Source organism: Ovis aries, chromosome 16 (genome assembly GCF_016772045.2).
Source record: "Ovis aries strain OAR_USU_Benz2616 breed Rambouillet chromosome 16, ARS-UI_Ramb_v3.0, whole genome shotgun sequence".
Taxonomy (NCBI): Eukaryota; Metazoa; Chordata; class Mammalia; order Artiodactyla; family Bovidae; genus Ovis; species Ovis aries.
In genome coordinates this window covers 4,879,107-4,896,255 of record NC_056069.1, presented here as the reverse complement: position 1 = coordinate 4,896,255, position 17,149 = coordinate 4,879,107, and the positions used below count along the sequence as shown (strand labels likewise).

Below are 17,149 nucleotides of genomic sequence, written 5' to 3'. Positions count from 1 at the left end.
CCTCACGCAGCCAGATGAAGCAAAAGGTCTGGATTTCTGTGCTCTCATTACGTTTTATATGTTGGAAATTAATTTTTAAAGTTATGAAAATAGGACCAAAAAAAACAAAAACAAAAACCTGTGAACCAAGTCAAGTCTTGCCTGTAGGCCATCAGTTTTCTGAACCATCTTTAGGAGGTGGTATTTCAGACTTGGGCCGGGCAGCCGGGTCAGGGAGCTGCACGTCCCTGGGTTGGTTAGGATATGGAGAGGAAGCTGGCCAGAGGGCAGTGTGGCAGGCCAGGGTGGGAGTGCTGAGTGGCGCTGCTCTCAGTGGGGCCTTGTGCCTGCCAGGCACAGGCTGACGTCCGTGGAGCAGGGCAGATCTCTGCATCAGGAACCAGAGCCCTGTCCGGTCCACCCCATCAGCATGGGGGTCTAAGCAGGAGCAGGGCTATCTTAATCTCACAGCTGCTACTGTGCTGCTCTCTGTAGATTTAAAGTATGAAAGACTCCCAATGGGGAACTGAGAATTCAGATGGATTTTACCTATAAAGCAATAAATACCATTCGGAACAAGAAAACATTTCCAGTTTTTATTCATAAAATTATTAGTGGATTTACAGAACCACATAAATAATAACAACAAAACAGGAAGGAAATAAAATACTCGAGAGAGAGACATCTTGGAAAGTTTTAAAGGCCTACATGCCAGGTAAAGAACCTACAGATAAACCATGGCTGTGCAACAGGGTACATTCATTCCTGCATTTTCTCAATAAGTTCCTCCTTGTATTTTCCTTTTTCTTTCCCAACCTGTCGAGATTTGGCTTTGCGTTCTAGAATTTTTTTCCGATCTTTGTCCAGTTTTAGCCTGGTGATGACCACCTGTTAGGATGAGAAAACAAACAGATCTTGATTTCTTTTTTAAGGGGAAAGGACTTAAAAGCATAATTATCTCACACAGCAGGTCTTCCCTCAATGATAGCAGCTTGAGTTCCTTCTTCTGCTACCCAATCTCCAACCCCTAACTCCTGTGGGTCTAGGGACCATTTATGTAGTTTAGTGATACAAAGACTGAAGATTATACTACCAACACGGATGGTTCGTCTGTCATCCCTTGGGTGGCAAAATACATTGTTTTTAAAAATACTGCATTCCCACCAGCTACTGGGCGATATAGAGATCACACAGATGAGTGAGACCCAACATTCTGCCCTTAAAGGATCTGAAACTCTGGAGGAGAGGCTCTACAGCGTATAAGCTGGGAGTTTAAGAGAGGAACAGTCAATTCCACTAGCTGGGAGTGAGGGCTGAAGGAAGAGGTGTTCTCTCTAGTCCCTCTGCACACTCCCTCGTGGGGAAATCATGCCTGCAATGCTCTTGCTACCAGCTTGCAGATGGGCCATCACCAAGGGTGACAGAACACACAAGAAAAGAATCTGGATCCTTGGTTCACTAGCCAGTGAGCCAACCAAGCCTGCCTGACCTCCCTCTAAAGTCCTTATCACATCTGCCTGTGTGGGCAATACCGATGCCCGACAACTCCAGCAGGAATGCTGGGACACGCAGCCACTGGCACCGTGTGGCCCCGGGCCATACCTTGCTGGGGTGAATGCCCACGTGGACAGTTGTGCCATTAGCCTTCTCGCGCTGCACCCGTTCAATGTAGATGACGTATTTCTTTCTATACACCTGGACTACCTTGCCAATTTGCTGACCTTTGTAGTGTCCTCGAACCACCTAAGAGAAAATACAAAAGTGAATTCTCCTCATTTCTAATGCTTGAATATCACAGTAAGGAAACTAATGATCGGGAACATACAGGCTAACAATGAAACTTTTTGCACAAAAAACAGATTAATCTTGGCAGTCAAAATCAGCCTTTTTTTTCCTGGTATAAATCTTCTCTTTGTTATTCTAAGTCAGGTGGAGGTTCTTCACCTGCATTTTTTCCTTCTCTTACCTGAACAAAACATTCCTTGAAGTAGGTTGGTCATCACACAACTAGTCCTGAGAATAAAACTAACACAACATTGTAAATCAACTATACTTCAATTTACAAAGAAAGAAAAAAATTATATTGAGATTCTCATGCAGCTACCTAAAGCCCATGTTTTCAAAAAACAATTTTTGACCTAGGGAAATTTTCAAGATATGACCTTTAGAGAAAAAAGAAAACAAGGCCAAACACAATACAGTCTGAACCTTGTGTGTACATGCTTCATACGTCTGGTATACACAAGATGAAAATATATCCCAGTGTCAATAATGGTTGCCATTAGACAGGAAGTAGAATTCTTAATTTACATTAGTCCACCTGTCAAGATTCCTACAGTTAATACAAATATTTTATCATCAGAAAAAAAGTAGATTAAACACTAGACCCAGTGAGGAAGGAGACGGGAAAAGACTCGGTCAGTGGACTGAGAGGTGAGGGACGAGGTGAGGAGGACATCCAGAGTCCAGCTGCGCACCTGGTTGTACAGGCATGCCTTTCCCAGAGGCGTGGAATGGGGAGATTCCATACACAGGGAAGACCAACTGGACCGGCAACAAAGACACGAGAGTCATCCACAGACATGGCAACTCAAAGCCTGAGTTTATGCAGGGAACTGCTGGTATGAGACAAGGGCAGAATGTAGAAATCTAAGAAAAGCCAACATTTTGGAAGGGTTTCCAAGAGACTGAAGCGGCCTGAAAGAATGGGAAACCAGGGAGTTTCCCTGGTGGCTCAGGGGTACAGAATCCACCTGGCAATGCAAGAGACGCAGGTTCAATCCCTTACTTGGGAAGATACCACGGGCCACGGGCCATTAAGCCTGCCTGCCGCAACTATGGCGCCTGTAGGCCACAACAACTGAAGCCGCTGCACCTGGCGCCCCTGCCCTGCAACAGGAGAAGCCAGCACAGTGAGGCCCGCCTACTGAGAGCAGCTCCCGCTCGCCACAACTGGGGAAAGCCCACGCGGCAGTGAAGACCCAGCGCAGCCACAGATAAGCAAATAAAAGGGAAACCAGGGAACCTGGCGTTACAGCAGCGATGAGGTCAGATGCTGAGGAACGGTCAACAACAGAAAGGACTGAGTAACAGGTGACAACAAGCTGGTCACCGGTGGTCGTGGCTACAGTGCTTTTGGCGGAGCAGTGGGATGAAAGTTGTGTATGGTAAGGCCGTGAATTCACCAGAGGTGGAAAGATGAAGATGAAAAAAGCCTGGCCCAAGAAGCCTGGATCTGAAGAGGATCGGAAAGAGGACATGTGCTCTATGGGGATGTGAAGTTAAGGGATAATTTTTTATTATTTAAGAAGGGGAAACATTAATGTATTTAAATGAACAGGTATGGAGGAAAAGGTACAGGAAGCTGTAGAGAAAGGAGATAGTGGATAGAAGGATCTGAAGAGGGGAGAAGAGAGTGGTGGATGTCTCATTCAGTGGCAGAGGGAGAGCTTCAGATAGAAACGGGGTTTATAACAGGAGAGAATGAAGACAGGAGGGGTGGAAATGCAGGTATTAAGCCAGAGGGTGTGGAGCCAGGACTCTGGAAGTTCCTGGATGATAGTTTTAATTCCCTCTGTAAAGTAGGAGGAAGACTCAACTACTCAGAGAAAGAGGCACGTGAGACTTAGAAGATACCAAGAGAGAAAAGGCACTTTTACAAACCTAATTGGACTATTTTACTTTCCTGGCTGGAGACGCGCTTACCCCGAATGACCTCTGGAGTTGAGAGACCTATATTCCTGGCCTGGACGCTCATTTTCTATATTATTCTTTATTATTTTACCTGAGTTTCATTGTCTTCATATCTAAAAAGGAAACAGTTCATGCCTCCTTTTCTTTATGTCATGTTCCAATTCCATCCAGTCAATCATTTTCATCCATTTAATAAATATTGATTGTGCCCCTGCTGTGTGCCAGGCTCTGCACTGAGGTCAGGAAAGTTCTCTGGCCTCAGGGAGCTTGGTCTGATGAACAGTAAGGAGTTAACAGGTAAACATACAAATATATGATCCATGAACAGGGCACATGGGAAGACACTGAAATGTTAAGACCTGCAAAATGAGGAGTTAGGTAAAGGGGAGAAGAGCACTCCAGGCAGAGGGAGCATTCTGGACAAAGACCCAGAGCATTCTAAGGAGCTGAAAAGATGATGTACAGTGCAAGTGGGGGGCTTTATAAAATGAGATAGGGTTGGAGAATTAGGCCTGGACTGGATCACTGGAGCCTTATCAATGATTTAGATGTAAACTTAGCACATCAAGCACCATTGATAGGTTTCAAGTAGGCTCTGATTTGCAAATAATTTGTCTGTAGAGAATGGATTAGGGTTAACAGTGGAAGCTGAAGATGCTTTGAACTAAAATGGAAATATAAAGAAGTGTCAGATTTAAGACTTATTTTGAACGTAATATCAACAAGACACAGTGACAGAAGAGAGGGGTTAGGGAAAGTTAAGAATAACTTAAAGGGTTATGGTATACACAGGTGGGGAGATAGAAGCATCACTTACTGAGGTGTGAAAGATGGGAGGAGACTCAGATTTTAGAGGCAGTGGCAATGTCAGGATCTCATGCATAAGAAACTTGAGATGTCTGTGAGATATCCAAATAAAGACGTTCAGCAGGCAGTTAGATCTTAGGTCTGTGGTCAGAAAAGTGGTTATAAAGGATATAAAGGAGGAAGGTGTTAGCCTAGAGCAGATATTTAAAACTCTAGGTATAAGTAATACCACCTAGGTAGACAAGGTAGGCCAGCCAATGGAAGAGCAGGTGCAGGCCCTGACAAACTCTAGTATTTAGGGATCAGACAGAGGAGAACTAGCCAGCAATGGAGGCTGAGACGTTGGAAGTAAACTGTGAGCTTGAAGTGTCACAGAAGCTAAAAAGAGAGACGATTTCAAGAAGTAAGGTGATGCCACCCATGCCAAATGCTGCTGAAAATTGTCAAGGACAGTCAGACGAAGATGGGACCATTGAATTTAGTCATAAAGAGGTTTTTGGTGGTCTCGGCCAAAAGCAGTTTCTATAAAAGAAAGAATCCAGGTTTTCCAGGTCTCACAAAACTGGAGAATTTGGCAACTGAAGAGCCTGCATATCCCTAACTGGCACCTACAGGTGCTTGCAATCCCCCGTTCTAGAGCATGTCTGAGGGACTTCCCTGGAGGTCCAAGGGTTAAGAGTTCACCTTCTAATGCAGAGGGTGCGGGTTCAATCCTTGGTCGGGGAGCTAAGCTCCCACATGCCTTGTGGCCAAAAAAACAAAACATAAACTAGAGCATGTCTGGCGGGAAGGTTCCAGAAGAGAAGAGGCTGGACCGTACTTCCAAATTATTTTTTCCACTCTATTCCTGTCACATTCTCAACCTAACTTCTCTCCTGCTTCCGACCTTTTCCTCCTCAAACCTTCCAAGTCCCAGTCCCTTACAGATACACCAGATTCCTTACTTCATTCTCTAAAATAATGGTTCTCAATTGGGGGAGGTTGTCAGGGGTGAATTTTGCTCCCCAGGGACAATACCTGGAAAAACTGATATTTCTGCTTATCCTAACTGTGAGAAGGTGCTACTGGCATCTAGTGGGGAGAAGCCAGGGATGCTGCTAAACATCGTACAGTGCACAGGAGAGCTCATCACAGCAAAGAATTACCCAGCCCAAGAAGTCAACAGTGCGGAGGTCGGGAAACCCGTTCTCAAATGTGAGCCCTATTTGCAACAGGGACCCTGTGGATGATGTTCACCACTAGAGTTCTAGGGAATGGTGCCTGGTCCGGTAAATGCTCAATATATTATTTCTTCAAGGTGTGACTATAGCTCTGATCTATCTTACCTTCACTTCCCTTCCCTACTAAACATTCTAAACTCCAGTCAGAGAACAGATAGCTTATACTTTCTCAAAATTTCACGTCTCTGATTTGCTTCCCCATTCTCCCTGCCAAATCCAGCACCATCAAATGTTCAGCTTCCACTAAACCGAATGATGCCAAAACCTTACTCTTATTTCAACACCTTTCCCTGCAAAGATCCAACACACTTCCCCCGAGCAGTGTCTGGGAACTAGCAACCTCTGGACTGAAAAATAAAGCACAGCTTTGCTTGGCTGGCAAAGCAAAGCAAAACCTCTCAAATTATTATTATTAAAGAATTGACTTGGAATGCTCTAAATTAAGCTGGGCAGGCGTGCTCTGGTGACTCTGGGCCCCAACTCCCGTCACCTGCATCATCTGCCCCGGTCCTGAGGGCGTGTGAGTCTCTTGACTCCTCCACGTCCAAGCACTGTCGACACTTTCGGCGAAGGCGGCGCCCGAGCGCCACGCAGGTGGGTAACTAGAGCCCGGGAGACAAGTACCTGGACCTCGTCGTCCTTGCGGATGGGCATGGAGCGGACGTTGTACTTCTGTCGCAGCTCCTTGGAGAGTGGAGACGACATGATTTTCCTGCGCACGTGGGAGGGGGCATTGAAATGACGTTTGCGGTTTTTGCTGCGGTCGGAGGTCACGAAGGGGTTGAACTTCATCGTGTTCGTCTGCAAATAGAGGAAAGGGAAGGAGCGGCTCGCTGGGGTACCAGGGCTTTCTCTCCATCCGGGACACTTCGCTCCATCCCCGCCCAGGGGTTCTAGGGAGGTGGCCTCGGAAGGAGACTGAAGGAGGAAAACGAAGGATATGAAAGGTCTGGGTGTTACACAGAGCAAGACGAGCGTGGAGGGCGCATGCTGAACTAAGTTAAAACAGGGGTGGGGAGGGGGCGGCACTGGGACCTTGAGGCTGAGGGACAAGGGCTCAGACTGCAAAAGAATGCACGGTTGGGGGACACGCGGAGAGATCTCTGGGGAGGCGGCAAGACCCCCCGGGCAGGAAGGATTGAGTCCAGTGGAGCGGAGGGCTTCGTAGCCGGATAATTCACCGGCTCCACTCACTTACCGAGCGACCGCCGAGTTCAGACGGTGCGCGCGTAGGGACGGAAGTGAGGATTCCTCGTTGCGCAAGCTCAGAAAGAAAACAATGCTCCATTCCCATCAGAACGAAACTGAATAGCGCCCCCTGAGGCTTGGGGTGGGATCGCAGTGGCTCGTTTCCAGGGATCCTGGGAGGCTAGGCGGCTCTGCGGATCACGCCCGGAACCCACTGACTTGGTGCCGCCGGGGAGAAAGGGCAGATTTGTAGGGCTTGAAATAAAGCCTTCTTGATGTTCTCTTTATGTGTGTGTTGGTCGCTCAGTCGTGTCTTAATCTTTGTGACCCCATGGACCGTAGCCCACCAGGCTCCTCTGTCCGTGGGGATTCTCCAGGCAAGAATATCGGAATAAGAGCTCGCTTCGGCAGCACATATACTAAAAATTGGAACGATACAGAGAAGATTAGCATGGTCCCTGCCCAAGGATGACACGCAAATTCGTGAAGCGTTCCATATTTTTGATGATTTGGGAGAATGGCATTGAAACATGTATACTATCATGTAAGAAACGAATCGCCAGTCTATGTTCGATACAGGATACAGGATGCTTGGGGCTGGTGCATGGGGATGATCCAGAGAGATGATATGGGGTGGGGGGGTGGGAGGGGGGTTCAGGATTGGGAACTCATGTACACCCGTGGCTGATTCATGTCAATGTATGGCAAAACCAATGCAGTATTGTAAAGTGAAAAAAAAAAAAAAGAACACAGGAATGAGTTGCCACGCCTTTCTCCAGGGGATCTTCCCGACCCAGGGATCGAACCTGGCTCTTCCGCATTGCGGGCAGATTTTGTATAGTGTGAGCAACCATGGAAGCCACCTGTTCTTTTAAAAGGAACATTATTAATAGTCTCTTTCCCACTCAAAACTCTTTGCCCCGTTACCTTCCTCAGAGGTTGTTTAGGCAAATGATCAGGGTGATTAAACAACGTGGTGCTTTAAATGCAATTGGCTGACTTGCTTCTTCACAATCACTGAGAAGTCTGTTCAAAATGCAAATTTTCATGTTCCGCTACAGCCCTACAAAATCAGACAGTATTAGGTTGGCGTCAGGGGCTCTGAATTTAGAGCAAGCACTCCCCCTCACCAAAGACTTTGAGGTGCACCAATGTTTGAGGGACATTACAAACCAACCATTTGTCTTTTGCAAAACGTCCCCCAGTCTTTTAGAAAAGCTGGGGTTGTAGAATGACACATGAACTCAAGTGGCTCTTCAAGTTGCTGAACCTTGGGGAGATGCCCCCATGTTTCTGAGCCTGTTTGCTGCTGCTGCTGCTGCTGCTAAGTTGCTTCAGTCGTGTCCGACTCTATGTGACCCCATAGACGGCAGCCAACCAGGCTCCCCCGTCCCTGGGATTCTGCAGGCAAGAACACTGGAGTGGGTTGCCATTTCTTTCTCCAATGCACAAAAGTGAAAAGTGAAAGTCAAGTCGCTCAGTCGTGTCCAACTCTTTGCGACCCCATGGACTGCAGCCTACCAGGCTCCTCCGTCCATGGGATTTTCCAGGCAAGAGTACTGGAGTGGGGTGCCATTGCCTTCTCGGTCTGAGCCTGTTTACTTATCTGTGAAATGGGGATGATCTAAAGTAGATGACTCGTTGAATTGTTATGAAGACTAAGTGTGTTAATCTGGTTTCCTGTGTTTAGAACAGTGTCTGGCACATAGCACTCAATTACAACCAGCTAGTATTCCTAAGGGCTTCTCAGGTAGCTCAGGGGTAAAATAATCTGCCTGCCAATACAGGGGACGTGGTTTGATCCCTGGGTCAGGAAGATTCCCCTGGAGGAAATGGCAACCCACTCTAGTATTTTGCCTGGAGAATTCACTGGACAAAAGAGCCTGGTGGGCTACAGTCCATGGGGTCGCGAAGAGTTGGACACGACTGAGCATGCAGGCAGAGAGATTATTCCTAGAGAGCAGAGGCCTCTTTGTGGGCCTTGCTCCACAATAGCCCTAAGGGCAGGCCACACCAGAATCAGACTTTTGCCATTAACTCCCAAAGATGCAAACTGTAAGCTTTCTGTGTTTGATCTAAACAGTTGCAGTGCGCTCGTGCCAACTGAAGCTGTGCTTGGTCTCCCTTTTTAAATTCTTTAAGTCTTTAAAAACTTGGTAGCACAGCCAGGATTCTTCGGACTAGCGATCCGGCGGGTTTGGAGCCATTGCCCTGCCCGACTCACCCTGGGCCCACCCACCCCCTGCCCACCCCCTGCCCACCCCCTGCCCACCCCTACCCACCCCCTGCCCACCTTGTCCCTGCCTTGCCCTGCCTGGTCATGCCAGAGCTCCTCCTTCCACTTCCGGTAGACATACAGACAGACAGACTGTGTGGTGTTGGAGGTGTCTGTGGTAATCATGATGCAATATGTAGGTATATCAGGTTAACACAGTACGCCTTAAATTCAGAATGTTATAGTTCAATTATATCTCAATAAAGCTGGGGGTAAAAAGGAAGTCACTTCCTATGGGCAAGGTGGGAGCAAAGGCCCCTTCCAGCGTTCATCAGACACAAGCTCCCAAGAAGTTGCTCATTCATACATCCATCCATTCACTGGCGCACTGGCCCCTTCTTGGCTCATTCATTATTTCCCTATCACATTCACTCATTTACCCACACATGCATCCATTTGCTCATTAATTCATTTGCCATGTATGTGGTACCTCCATGGAGGCACAGGTTTAGGGCTAGAGCAGAGATATGGGAAGGAGTGAAATCTGGTCCCTGCTCCCAAGGAGGGCAGGGCCTCACTGGTGAGGGGCAACCACATGAGGGTAGATCGTTACAGCCCAGGATTATCAGGATATATTCACTATCAACCGGAGAGGAGAGCCATTTCTTCATCCCCACCCTCTGCCCTCTGCTTTAGTCATGTCTGACTTTTTTTCAACCCCATGGACTGTAGCCCACCAGGCTTCCCTGTCCAAGAGATTTCCCAGGCAAGAATACTGAAGTGGGTTGCCATTTCCTCCTCCAGGGGATCCTCTTCCCCACCCAGGGATCGAACTGGCTTCTCATATATCTCTTGCATTGGCCAGTAGCGCCACCTGGGAAGCCTCTGCCTCCTATTGCTCAAAAGAATTAAGGGACATCAATAGATAAAATGACAAAAGACTGAGGTTCTGCCATTCTAATAGGATCTAATAGATTCAATAGATAGAGGGTTACTATCCTGCCACATGCCTACCTTGGAAACAGGCACAGAGACTGGCATAAAGCCGCAGGATCTAGCATAGTGCCTGGCTCAGAGGGAACGCCAGGGGAACATTTTCGTGCCTCCACAGCAGAGAGTAATGTGGTGGGGACGTGTGAGAGCCCTGGATTCTGACTGCCTGGGTTGGGATCTCCACCACTTACTGGCCCGGGAGCTTTGGGTGACATGTTTAGCCTCTTGGTCACTCACTTTCCTCATCTGTCAAATGGGAATAGTAAGAGTCCCCACCTCATGAGTCTGGTGTCAGGATTCCGTGAATCTTTAGCACAATGTCTGGCACAAAGTAAGCACTTAACACATAGGAGAAATAATTTGCGCTTTTTTTTTTTGCCACTTTATGTGGCTCATGGGATTGTATTTCCCTGACAAGGGATCAAACCCATGCCTTCAGCAGTTAAAGTGTGGAGTCTTAACCACTGGACTGCCAGGAAATACCAAGAAATTATTATTTCTTAAATGAGTGAATTATTATAGCTTGTTGTATTAGGTTGAGCATTTACTGTCCGACATTGTGCTTTATAAACATTACCTTATTTAATCTAGTAGACAATCCTTTAAAGTGTCCCTTTTACAAGTGAGAAAACAGGTTCTGAATGAGATGGGAGCATGATTCACTATCAGATACCTAATCATTATTGCTATCTTGCAGCCAATAAGATAATGAGAATATCCACTGTTACTAACACAGGAAGGTGTCTATCACATGAGGAAAAAAGCAAACTACAAAATAATGTTAACAGCATGATTCCATTTTGTTTATGGAAGAATATCACAAAAGTATTAAAAATGATGACCCCTGATTAGTGAGTGGGATTATGGGTGACTTTATTTTTAATCCTACTTTCATTTACTCTTGATCTTAACAAAATGTATTGGGTTATAGTTTATTTACAATGTTGTGTTAGTTTCAGGTATAATGGGTGACTTTAATTTTCCTTTTTTCCCTTTTTTGCTCTTTTCTGCTTTTCCTCCAGTGGGGCTATGAGCATGTATTATTATCTGCGTAAATAAAATCATGTTGTAAGGGTTTAAAATTTTGCTGAAGAAGATCCCCCTACGGGATTTCCCTGGTGATCCAGTAGCTAAGACTCCATGCTCCCAGTGCAGGAGGCCTGGGTTCCATCTTTGATCAGAGAACTAGATCCCACATGCCGTACCTAAAGGATCGAAGCTCTAGTGTGCTACAGCTGAGACCCACCGCTGCCAAATAAACAAACAGATCTAATACAAACTATATATATATTAAAAAAAAATCAAGTCCTCCAGTGTTCAACTCAGCTTTCCTTTGCAGGCTGTTTAAAAGAGAGAAAACCGAAGACCAAAAGCGCCCTCCCGGCTCTCAATTCCCAGCCCCTCTCTTTAGGGGGAGGAGTCAGTTTACTCTTTCGACAGGGATTGTGGGTAGAAAGGCGGAGCCGCACGATCCTCCATAACCCTGGAGGCGCGCGAGCCTGGGTCTGGATGCCAGCTTCACCACGTGCTAACGTGTGCCCTAGAGGAATTACCAAGTTCAGTGTCCTCCTTTAACAAGGAGGCAGCTGCCATCTTGTAGGGCTGCTGTGAGGATTAAGACAGACAAGGCCTGAACCATTGGTAGCTATGAGTTGAGATAAAAATTACTCATTTTGGTCAGAATACAGTGCCTGACCTCATCACACAGAACTGACAGAGGACAACTGCTGGGAGGGGCGGGGCAGGGGAGTGCCTTGGGTGAAAGTTCTCCACACAGGCCCCTCACATTGGCTTCTCTCTGCTGGACCGGCTAAGGAACCAGCTTCTTAAGAAGCGATCAGACTTGCCAGTGGCCTGCCATTTGTTTTGGGCAAGAACCAAAAGCAAGCTTGTGACGTTTAGCTGTAGAACCTAACTACACAGCTGCCACTTCTAAGCCCCACGGCTACAGCCTACTTCTCCCCAAGCTTCCCAGCACCACCCTGCCCCCAAGCAGCATGAGCTCAGCATGTGCGCTCACGTGAGCTCCTCACTGAAGCACCTCTGCGACTTCACCTCTACTGCAGCTGCAACACCTCCCCAGGAGAAACCGTTTCTGCCGGAACCACAGCCCCCAACCCATCACCTAGCCCGCTCTGGGTTTGTATCATAAGCCCTGATTGAGAAATCCTCTCCCATGAAAATACTGTAGTCTGCACTTGGTTAGGTAACTGAAAGAAACTGGTTCAGAAATCATAAAAACAGGGATTTCCCTGGTGGTCCAGTGGCTAAGACTCTGAGCTCCCAGTGCAGGGGCCCGGGTTCAATTCCTGGTCAGGGAACTAGATCCCACATGCCACAGTGAAGATTGAAGATCCTGTGTGCCATAACCGAGAAGAAGCTAAATAAATAAATAAATAAAGAAATAAAGAAATCATAAAAACACCAGGCACTTCCCTGGCAGTCCAGTGGTGAAGACTCCATGCTTCCACTGCAGAGGGCAATGGGTTTGATCCCTGGTTGTGGAACTAAGATCCGGCATGCCAAGCTTAAACACACACACACACACACACACACACACACACACACACACACCTGGTTGTGGAACTAAGATCCGGCATGCCAAGCTTAAACACACACTCACACACACTCACACACACACACACACCTGGTTGTGGAACTAAGATCCGGCATGCCAAGCTTAAACACACACACACACACACACGTAGCGACCTAAGTGTCCGTTGATGGAGGAGTGGAAAAAGATGTGATACATATATACGACAGAATGTTACTCAAAGAATGTAATAATGACATCTGCAGCAACATGTCCGTGGATGGACCAGAGACTGTCATACTGAGTGAAGTCAGAGAACGAGAAATGTCATATGATACCCCTTATATGCAGAACCTTAAAAAATGATACAAATGAACTTATTTATAAAACAGAAATAGACTCACAGATTTAGAGAATGAATTTATGGTTACTAGGGGATAGTTCGGAGAAGGCACTGGTGACCCACTCCAGTACTCTTGCCTGGGAAATCCCATGGGCGGAGGAGCCTGGTGGGCTGCAGTCCATGGGGTCGCTAAGAGTCGGACACGACTGAGCGACTTGACTTTCACTTATCACTTTAGTGCTTTGGAGAAGGAAATGGCAACCCACTCCAGTGTTCTTGCCTGGAGAATCCCAGGGATGGGGTAGCCTGGTGGGCTGCCGCCTACGGGGTCGCACAGAGTCGGACACGACTGAAGTGACTTAGCAGCAGCAGCTGCAGCAGCAGCAGGGGATAGTTAGGGTGTTTGGGATGACATGTACACACTGCTATATTTAAAATGGACAGCCAACAAGGAATTACTGTGTGGCACAGGGAACCCTGCTCAACACTGAGGCAGCCTGGATAGGAGGGGAGTTTGGGGGATAATGGATACGTGTATATGTATGGCAGAGTCGCTCTGCTGTGCACCTGAAACTGTCACGAGATTGTTAACTGGCCGTGCTAGTTGCTCAGTCGTGTCCAACTCTTCACAACCCCATGGACTGTAGCCCAAGAGGCTCCTTTGTCCTTGGGATTTCCCAGGCAAGAATACTGGAATGCATTGCCATTCCTTTCTCCAGGCGATCTTCCTGACCCAGGGATCGAACCCAGGTCTCCTACATTGCAGGCAGATTCTTAACCATCTGAGCCACCAGGAAAGCCCCAATATAAAATAAAAAAATAAGACAAAACATTGGGCTCATCTTTTGACTCTAAGCAAAGCTTTTCATTGAGCTTTGCATTTCCTCTGTTGGAGTTCTCCTTTATCCTCCTTTTGTAAACTATGTCCTTACAAAAACCAATCCCAAGTTTCCAGGTTTCATTTTCCGTGGAAAAGAATTTTTCATTTACCGTGGAATAAGAATTTATACATTTTCAATGTGGATGCAGAATCCTCAAGGACTGTCCTCCCCCAACCCTTTTCAGTCATCTTCTTCACCTTGAACTTGGTGGGGTTTTTGGGGCGGGTAGAGGGTAGTTGCACGACCCCCGCAGTACGAGCATGGAGTCCTAACCACTTGACTGCCAGGGTATTCCCTGAGTTCAGCAGCATTTTGAGGAGGGGGTGGCAACTCACCTTTACCAGGTCTCTCCAAAGTATTCAACTTAGTTTTCCTAGGTCCTTTCATTTTTCGATCATATTTCACTGGTTAACTAAGTCACATCACTACAGCACAAAGCCCAGCTGGCACAAACAGGTTTGGGAACACAGCTCTGCCTGTGTGTACACTTAGTTGAGTCTGACTCTTTGCAGCCATGGACTATAGCCCGCCAGGCTCCTCTGTCTGTGGAATTTTTCAGGCAAGAATTCTGGAGTGAGCTGCCATTTCCTACTCCAGGGGATCTTCTTGACCCAGGGATCGAACCTGCGTCTCTCGAGACCCCTGCACTGGCAGGCGGATTCTTTACCACTAGCGCCATCTGGAAAGCCCACGCCTCTGACTACCGGTGGGCATACACTCCTGGTCACTAGGTCTGAGTGTCACAATAACTCAAATGTCACACAGAGTGTTAAAGAGAGAATAGAGAGGGTCAGTGAAGAGTCTCTTGCAGACTGGTGCGCTCTCACGCTCATCTCTGATATGTTCATCCACGTCCGTGCAGAGAAGGCTTTGAAGCACTGGGCAGCAGAAGGGCCAGTGTCCGTGCAAGTCCCTTTCTTACAGCTGGTGAGGCGTCTCCCTTACTTGATCTGGGAATACCTATGCGGAACAGGTACTGTTTTTGAAAATTTACCGTGTACCACTCCCTGCATACATGAGCTTGTTCTGGTCCAGTATAATTTATTTGCACAAACTACAGATTTAATTTCTACAACAGTGCCTTGAGGTTAAGGACCTGAACTGAGGCTATGCAACTGGAAAGTAGATCAGGTTAACACAGCGTAGTCAATCAAGCTCAAATACCTCAATAAAACAAATTTTTCAAAAAAAAAAGAGGAAAGAAGGTAGCCGATTGTAAAACGTCCTGTAGGGATTCAATAGAGGAAGACTGAATCCAAGGGTTCCTGACTTTCTGATCATGCTCACAGATATTCCCTATATTTCCCGGCTTCTCTCCTCTAGAATGAAATTCCATTCTGACTACGATCCCAGGCTCCAGGCTACCCAACCGTAAGCAAGTCAAAAGTAACACACGGCAATATTTCTGAAAATCAGCCTTTTAATCTATTTGAACCCAATGAGTGGGGAAAGAACTAAAACATTTTTTTCCCTTGAGATTTTCCTTATGAGTCAGAGGTGTCTCTTCCATAGGAAATTGACATCCCCTATGTCCTCAAAGGTTTTTTTTTTTAAATGCATCAATGTGGGATTTCAATTCATGTGCATGCCACACACTTCCCCACCCTGCCCTGCCCACTATGTACAGACACACATATTCACACACCCAAGGGACTTCTTTTGTAACGGGGGAAGAGAATGCGGGGGTGGGGGGGGTGGGGGAAGAAACCCATCTGAGTGGCCACAGATACCAGAAATAACCAAATACAGTTTACACTTACATCCATCAACTCAAATGCAAAGGGAAGCTTCTCTAATTGGAATCGAGAGCCAAAAATCACAAAAGGCAGAGACTTGAACCATCCATAGAGATAATTTTAAAATGCCTTCTACTGGACACTCCCCTTAATTACAAAAGTATGCAAACAATCTTGATATAAATGGAAAACAGTGGGCGGCTCTCTCGCTGGGACAGAGGGGCATACCTAAAATTCCCTAGGTGGAATTCGTGCCTGGACCACGGCCCCTCCCTTCCAGGACTAAAGGGGAAGGAGAAGGGGGAGCAGTGGGGTGGGGACCCACCCGGGAGCCAGTGAGGAAACAGTGGAGCCGCCCCAGGAACCAGGACTGAGTTGCTGTGTGGCCAGCTAACGGGGAGCTCGGCGGGGCAGGTGGGCCACAGCTGGGTTCAGAGAGATCCAAGCGCTGTGCACCCTTGGGAGCCCAAGGTGGACGTGCTAAGATGGGAGACGGGCTGGTCCACTTGGTTTCTCCCACCTAAGGCTTTGGGATCGCTGGCAGCCATCTGGGAAAGGCCAAGACATGATTACTTTAGGGTTGCAGAAAATGATGCTTCCCATCTGGACACTGATGTACAAACCATGTCTAGTCCTCAAAGGATGACTTCCCAGTCACAGCCTGCCCCTCCACCAAGCCATGCTGGGGCCACACAGCACGGGGGCTGAGGCACATTGGCAGGGGGGCAGAGGAACGAGATGAAGAGAGGAAGGGGAAGTCGCCAAGCACCCAGTGACCAGTGGGCAGACTTGAGTCTACGAAGGCTGCTGCCCTGCCACTGGGCATGTGGTTCTGGGCCGGAAAAGAAAGGCGTGGGAGAGAGGGCCCTGAGGCCTGGGCTCTAGGTCAGGCAGGAAGGGATGGAGCAGAGGCGACGGCTCCATCTACGGCGCCACATTTCAGGGGCCTGCCTGGGAAGTACCGTACTTGGTTGAAGGAGCCAGGTGGGAGGTGCCTTTGGGTAGCCTGGTCCAGAACCTGGAGCCCAGGTCTGCAGGCTGCCTGCCCAGGACAGAACCCAAGTGGCCAGTGGGACCAAACGGTGGGGGCTGCGAGATTGTCAAAGCCTGGCCGCGAGCTGATCGGCATGGGTTCTGGGCTTCCCCACAAAGGGGAGGGGACTGCAGCTCTCCCAGGAGTGCGTCCCCGAACTGTCTGGCCTTGTCTCTGGTCTTGGGGCTCCTCAGGGAAAGAAAGGGGTGCCCCAACTTCAGGCAGTGTAATTTATCTAAAATTAAACTTGGGGAAAAGAGGTAGCGTCGAACCCAGGAGCCACCCCCTCCCTCCCCTCACCCCCACTTTGGGACACAGCCAGGTCTTGGGCCAGACAGAGGGCAGGAGGAGACGGGGTGCTCGGGGCAGGGCTGGTGGTCTCCCGGGTCCTTGGCCGTGGGGCCGGGCAGGTCATCAATGCATCTTGCCCAGCTGGATCTTCTTCCAGGCCTCCGAGGCTGTAAAGATACACGAGTCCAGAATGCCGGCCACAGTGAAGGTCCCGCCAATGATGGCACAGATCTG

The 17,149-nt window shown here is 47.9% G+C and overlaps 2 protein-coding genes and 1 non-coding gene across 3 annotated transcripts in view; 1 reads left to right on the top strand and 2 right to left on the bottom strand.

Annotated features, from left to right (window-relative positions):
- Nucleotides 1-561: 561 nt before the first annotated feature.
- Nucleotides 562-6,942, bottom strand: RPL26L1 (ribosomal protein L26 like 1). The gene is made up of 4 exons (XM_012096728.3): nt 6,898-6,942; nt 6,324-6,500; nt 1,582-1,722; nt 562-867 (listed from the first exon to the last, which is right to left on the bottom strand). Exons 2-4 carry the CDS (start codon nt 6,489-6,491, stop codon nt 739-741), a joined length of 438 nt encoding a protein of 145 aa, XP_011952118.3. The 5' UTR covers nt 6,492-6,500; nt 6,898-6,942; the 3' UTR covers nt 562-738.
- Nucleotides 6,943-7,282: 340 nt separating this feature from the next.
- On the top strand, nt 7,283-7,390 carry LOC114118787 (U6 spliceosomal RNA). Its single transcript, XR_003591950.1, has one exon. It is a non-coding gene; the product is annotated as a U6 spliceosomal RNA (small nuclear RNA).
- Nucleotides 7,391-15,257: 7,867 nt separating this feature from the next.
- Nucleotides 15,258-17,149, bottom strand: part of ERGIC1 (endoplasmic reticulum-golgi intermediate compartment 1) — a 115,554-nt gene continuing 113,662 nt past the window's right edge. The window contains exon 10 of the mRNA XM_015101240.3: nt 15,258-17,146. Coding sequence (XP_014956726.2) covers nt 17,039-17,146 — 108 coding nt within the window. The 3' untranslated portion in view covers nt 15,258-17,038. The remainder of the gene's footprint in view (nt 17,147-17,149) is intronic.

Excerpts from the sequence above, each read along its gene's own strand:
- RPL26L1 (XM_012096728.3), bottom strand. The coding sequence starts at position 6,491 with ATGAAGTTCAACCCCTTCGTGACCTCCGACCGCAGCAAAAACCGCAAA. Across the intron at positions 1,723-6,323 it reads GCAAGGACGACGAGGTCCAG|GTGGTTCGAGGACACTACAA; the intron begins GTACTTGTCTCC and ends ATTTTCTCTTAG. Across the intron at positions 868-1,581 it reads TGGGCATTCACCCCAGCAAG|GTGGTCATCACCAGGCTAAA; the intron begins GTATGGCCCGGG and ends TCATCCTAACAG.